Here is a 5,317-nt window from a genome sequence, read left to right as displayed (position 1 = left end):
AGATCTTCCTAAATATCAATCGCGGATGTTGAGAAAATATATAGTTTCCTTTGAATATGAATATGCACAAATTATATTCTATATACTAAATGTCCAAATTTAAATGGAACAATTTGTTATGAAAATTTTATTAAATGATAACAATCAATTTTTATGTTTTTAGATTGGAAAACAGTACATATTACCTCTTGAAATTCGTATTGATTTATAAAAATACGTATTGCGTTGAAATTCGTATTACGGTATTACCTAGCTTTAATCAGTTTAATGGAGAGAAATTCATATCCCGTTTGGTAACACATCCTACAATATGACCAAACAAGACATTTTGATAACTCATATCTTGTTTAGTAACAAGTTTAACTTTACAACCAAACAATATCTTTAGGGCCTTATCCCACTCATAAACAAAACACACACGAAGAACTCAAAAGGATTGGGGGTAAAGACAACAATGGCGAAGAAGAAGGAACTGTTATCTAAAGCCCCGTGGAGAGGCGACGACGATGATGACTCTGACAAATTTAGCGGCGCAAAGCTTAAGGTCACAAAGGATTCTGATGGTATGTCGAAGATGCACGTCCCTAGCCGCGGTGCCAAAAAGGGTAGTCTCGCCGATGATGATGATGATTTACTTGAGATTGATCCTCAGCTTCGTTACAGCTTCAATCGCAACTATCAGGTCTCTTAAACCCTCTCTCTCTCTTTATTGTAACTCTAGGTTTCGTATAGTGAATTTGCTCCTCTCTGTATCTGCCTTTAGGAAATTGGGGGAAATTAGTAGTGAATAGTGTTATCTTTGCCTCTGTTACATCTTCTCACTTCTTTTGATAAATGGGTATTGGAGAATTGCGAAAAAGATTCATCCTTTACGTTTATGCAATCTCTTATACAGTTTTGTGTCTAAGATTATATAACAATCAATCAATCTAGGCCGTATGTGAAGCTTTAGTGGAAAAAAACTGTGTAATTTTGATGTAAGCCTTCGTCTCCTTGGCTATATACTGTTACGAAATCTATTTTTGGTAGTGCTGGAGGGTTTAATAGTTGCTTGGTCAGGTTTGTGAACTTCTCTATTGTTAGGGAGATACTTTAACGCTACTTCTTTTCAAATGGTTTTTTTCATTCCTTTCTGCTTATTTATATATGAATTTGAGTATGTTTCTAATATAATCTGAATCATGACACACTGCATGCATCTCGAACCATCTTTACATTCAGAAAACATAATTGTATGCATTTACAGGGTGTTCATAGAGAAGCAGTTTGCTGGATAGCTTTGATTTCCGTTTTTTTAGATTGTAACCTCAGACTAGAAAATTTTGTATCTTCAAAAACCATTTCGTAAGCTGTACAGTCTGCCTCTCTATTACAGTTCCTGCAAAGAGTATTCACTATAGACACTTTGGTGAAGCCTCTTCCCCCTGCCATGGGATTCAACGTCTCTCGCAACTTGAGCTTCTTCACCCGCATTTTCACTCAGTTCTTTGGTGAGCATGATTTTCGAAATACCATCTATTAAGTCAAATGTTTTCTTTTCGTGTACTCGTGTGATAAAAGTTGTGATGAAAATCTCAGTGTTTTTCTACCTTCACCCCGTCAATGACCCTTGCTATATTGTGCTGGTATGTAGTTTTAACGGTTGATGTGGTTGATGCAGATCCTGAAGGCATTGCAAATGCACAGAGGTCTCTGGGGTTGGGGCAGGAAGATAAAGCTCGCCGTGTTCGTTGAGATTTGACCATCTTCCAAGCTTGTGAATGAACCCAGCTCTGTTAGAATGATTAAAATATGTCCTCAAAGAGATGTTTTGTCTTGAATTCTCCAAAGTACAATGAAATTTCCAAGTTCCATTTTAGCATTAGGCTTCCGATTTCCATCTATACCACTTTGGTATAACCCTAGCTTGGTTCCATAGCCCCAACAGTTTAAAGTTTAAAACTATCTGATACATCTGTTTACTCCTGGTGACGTTGCTAAGGTACCAGATGGGGTGATTGAATTGTCGGTAGATAACTAAACAGTCCCAGCCTAAGCCATCTGAAATGGCATTTTCCCCAAGATTATTAGAATTCCACATCGATAGCTCCACTGGCAGTAGTCTGTTACAGAGAGTGAGAGGGTAGACGATAAAGGGTAGGGTAGAGGTAATGCTGAAGGATACTTACTCATGGCCTAGGTTTGCGACTTCCATTGCACACTAAGGAAGGTACTACTTAGCCTAAGGTCTCCCCATTGGAGGAGGGCCTACATCATCGTTTGTGGTAGTGGGGGCCTGCGCTTGCGAGGCTCCTTCCCTATCCATCTAGTTCTAATTTGGTACCAATGTTTGAACCTGTTATGCAGTTTTAGTTAACCTGCAGCTACATTGTCAATACAGAGATAATTTAATGTCATCACAGGCTCTATGAAGATAAACTCATATAGTAATCATGTTGGTATCCCATAGAGCGAGGTCTTAAACTCACCAAATAAGTTTGATCTCATACGTATTTTTTTTTTTTTTTTTTTTTTTTGAACAACAATCTCATACGTATCTCAAGATTTACTTTTCTTGATAAATAATCTAGATTAATTACCTACACGAAATTAGTAAAACAAATTGATTCACAATTGCAGGTATGGTTTTGCTCTTATTTTTCCAAAGTTGAAAAGTTTTGGAATTCTAAAAAATTGAAAGTTTACAAAGTACTAACAATTATATATATCTGACGTAGTTTTTTTACCTAAAATAGTTTTCTCCGTCTTTGATGAGTAATGTTCCAACTGTTACATGAATTGACTTGTGAGTTGTGACACAAACAACTGGAAAGCAACACATTAGACTCTTGAGACCCATCACGAGATTGCATGCATGAGACGCCTGTGAATATAGCCGCAGCTAAAAAGAAGTATGTTAATAAGAGAGAGAGAGAAGAATTAAAAATAGAAACCAACTGTCACAAATCTATCAGCACATGAAACCAATTATAGAAACCAACCAACCAATCACACTTGTTCAGTATATAACTGTCAACTCCACTCAAACCCTATTCAAACTCATTCTTCTTAAGATCCATTGACAGTATTTCAATATTTTTCAGTTTAATGGGTATTCTCCGTTTTATGTTGCTGGTTAGTTTTGGTTTGGCTTTGTTCGGTTTGAAAACGACCGTGTCACAGCCACAACAGGCACAAGTCCCTTGCTTTTTCATTTTCGGTGACTCCTTAGTCGATAATGGAAACAACAACAGGTTGGTTCAATTATGCATTTTCATTATATAATATGATTTTTTTACACAAATTCATAGTAATAATTTGAATAAATGCAGGTTGATTTCGCTTGCGAGGGCTAACTACCGACCTTATGGAATTGACTTTCCCCAAGGTTCAACTGGACGGTTCACCAACGGTCGCACCTACGTTGATGCTCTAGGTATTTGTCTGCACATTTCTTATGTACCAAGCGTTTTGCATATCGTACCAATATGTATATCAAGGCCGGCTCAACACTAGTAAAAATATTTTACACACGCCCAATATTTTGAATTATAAGTTAATAATTATAAGAAACTACTTTTTGGAACTTAAAACCATATTAAAAGTTCATATTTTGTTAGTTTGTTTATTAAATGAGTTAACATTTTTTCTTTGTTTTTGTAGCTCAAATTTTTGGATTTCGGACTTACATTCCACCATATTCTAGGATTCGTGGCCAGGCTTTGCTAAGAGGTGCAAATTTCGCATCTGGTGCAGCTGGCATTAGAGATGAGACCGGTGACAACTTGGTACTTTAAGTTTTTTTCTTTCTTTAATCTATCATCAAAAATTTTAAAGCAACATCAATTCTATTAAACACTAACATATAATTAAACTGCAAAATGTTTTTATAGGGTGCGCATACTTCCATGAACCAGCAGGTAGAGCTGTACACGAGCGCGGTTGAGCAGATGCTTAGATACTTCAGAGGAAACACAAATGAGCTGCAAAGATACTTAAGCCGTTGTATCTTTTATACCGGAATGGGAAGTAACGATTATCTCAATAATTACTTCATGCCTGACTTCTACTCAACCAGTACCACTTTCAACGACAAAACCTTTGCAGATTCCCTCATTAAAGACTACACACAACAGCTCACCGTAAGGGTTGATCAGTAATGCATAATATGTCTCAATGCATTATATTTATCTTGATTCTATTTTTTTTTAATTATATAGCGATTGTACCAATTTGGAGCTCGGAAAGTGGTTGTGACTGGAGTGGGACAGATCGGTTGCATACCTTACCAGCTGGCCCGCTACAATAACCGTAACAACAGTTCCGGAAGATGCAATGAAAGGATCAACAATGCAATTGTGTTGTTCAACTCTCAAGTCAAGAACCTAGTGGACCGTTTCAACAAAGGTCAGTTGAAAGGAGCCAAGTTCGTTTACCTTGATTCTTACAAGAGTACGTATGATCTCGCTGCCAATGGAGCCGCTTACGGTGAGTTACACATTTAAACACATGGTATATATATATACTATATATTAGTCTTATGTTTTCATAAAATGTTTTATTATTGTTTACATTGATCCTACAGGATTTGAGGTTGTGGACAAAGGTTGTTGTGGGGTGGGAAGGAACAATGGTCAAATAACTTGTCTACCGCTGCAGACCCCGTGCCCTGACCGAGCCAAGTATCTCTTTTGGGATGCGTTTCATCCAACAGAGACTGCTAACATATTGCTTGCAAAATCTAATTTCAACTCCCGAGCTTACTCTTACCCCATGAGCATTCAAGAACTAGCCAATCTTTGAAGAGAAGGAGACACTGTTCTCCCATACGAATGCATATATGTCATGTAACATGGCTATTTATAATGTATTTCTTTCTCCTTTATGTTAATTTATTTATGTTTCTTTGAAATAACTATCGTTTCTTTGTTTCTGTATTGTTCCTCTCACTTACTCTCAACTATGAGAGAAAATAGAGAAAGTGCTCGCATTAATTGAAAAAATTGCGTTTACGGTTCTGTTTTTGGATTTGGTTTCCTAGCTCCTTTATGAGCTGGTCTTTTCTTTTCCCAGTTTGAGCCTTATTTGAATAGCGTTCTTTACTAATAAAGTTATGATGAAGAGTCAAAGAGACAATAGCTTTTCTTTTCTTCTTTTCTCTTCACAACACCAGACTCACAACTCGCAGCGATGCAAATTGCAAACTACATACTAAAAAGGTGAAAAACAACAAAATAGTTCTAATGAGTAAATGACCAAGATCCGAGAAAATGAAAACCAAGTTTCAAATGACCACCAAAACAGTCATGAATCAGACATAAAGAGTAAAAAAGACACA

General features: G+C 36.7%; 2 protein-coding genes across 2 annotated transcripts; both read left to right on the top strand.

Moving 5' to 3' along the window:
• Positions 1 to 383: 383 nt before the first annotated feature.
• LOC147923648 (uncharacterized) lies at positions 384 to 1,858 on the top strand. The gene is made up of 3 exons (XM_087496058.1): positions 384 to 682; positions 1,376 to 1,490; positions 1,661 to 1,858. The coding sequence occupies exons 1-3, from the start codon at positions 455 to 457 to the stop codon at positions 1,732 to 1,734; spliced, it is 417 nt and encodes a 138-aa protein (XP_087352184.1). The 5' UTR covers positions 384 to 454; the 3' UTR covers positions 1,735 to 1,858.
• A 634-nt stretch (positions 1,859 to 2,492) lies between these two features.
• On the top strand, positions 2,493 to 4,997 carry LOC147923647 (GDSL esterase/lipase At1g33811-like). Its single transcript, XM_087496057.1, has 6 exons — positions 2,493 to 3,233; positions 3,312 to 3,415; positions 3,643 to 3,767; positions 3,873 to 4,121; positions 4,200 to 4,467; positions 4,565 to 4,997. The coding sequence occupies exons 1-6, from the start codon at positions 3,088 to 3,090 to the stop codon at positions 4,780 to 4,782; spliced, it is 1,110 nt and encodes a 369-aa protein (XP_087352183.1). The 5' UTR covers positions 2,493 to 3,087; the 3' UTR covers positions 4,783 to 4,997.
• Positions 4,998 to 5,317: the final 320 nt, after the last annotated feature.

This window comes from Camelina sativa, chromosome 17 (assembly GCF_030686135.1).
Source record: "Camelina sativa cultivar CO46 ecotype springtype chromosome 17, ASM3068613v1".
NCBI lineage: Eukaryota > Viridiplantae > Streptophyta > Magnoliopsida > Brassicales > Brassicaceae > Camelina > Camelina sativa.
The sequence above is the reverse complement of the archived record's forward strand: the minus strand, read 5'-3'. Positions and strand labels throughout refer to the sequence as shown.

Bases quoted from the DNA above. Each gene is read 5' to 3' on its own strand.
- LOC147923648 (XM_087496058.1), top strand. From the start codon at position 455: ATGGCGAAGAAGAAGGAACTGTTATCTAAAGCCCCGTGGAGAGGCGAC. The intron at 683-1,375 runs GTCTCTTAAACC...TCTCTATTACAG, and splicing joins GCTTCAATCGCAACTATCAG to TTCCTGCAAAGAGTATTCAC. The intron at 1,491-1,660 runs GTGAGCATGATT...TGGTTGATGCAG, and splicing joins CATTTTCACTCAGTTCTTTG to ATCCTGAAGGCATTGCAAAT.
- LOC147923647 (XM_087496057.1), top strand. From the start codon at position 3,088: ATGGGTATTCTCCGTTTTATGTTGCTGGTTAGTTTTGGTTTGGCTTTG. The intron at 3,234-3,311 runs GTTGGTTCAATT...GAATAAATGCAG, and splicing joins GATAATGGAAACAACAACAG to GTTGATTTCGCTTGCGAGGG. The intron at 4,468-4,564 runs GTGAGTTACACA...TTGATCCTACAG, and splicing joins TGCCAATGGAGCCGCTTACG to GATTTGAGGTTGTGGACAAA.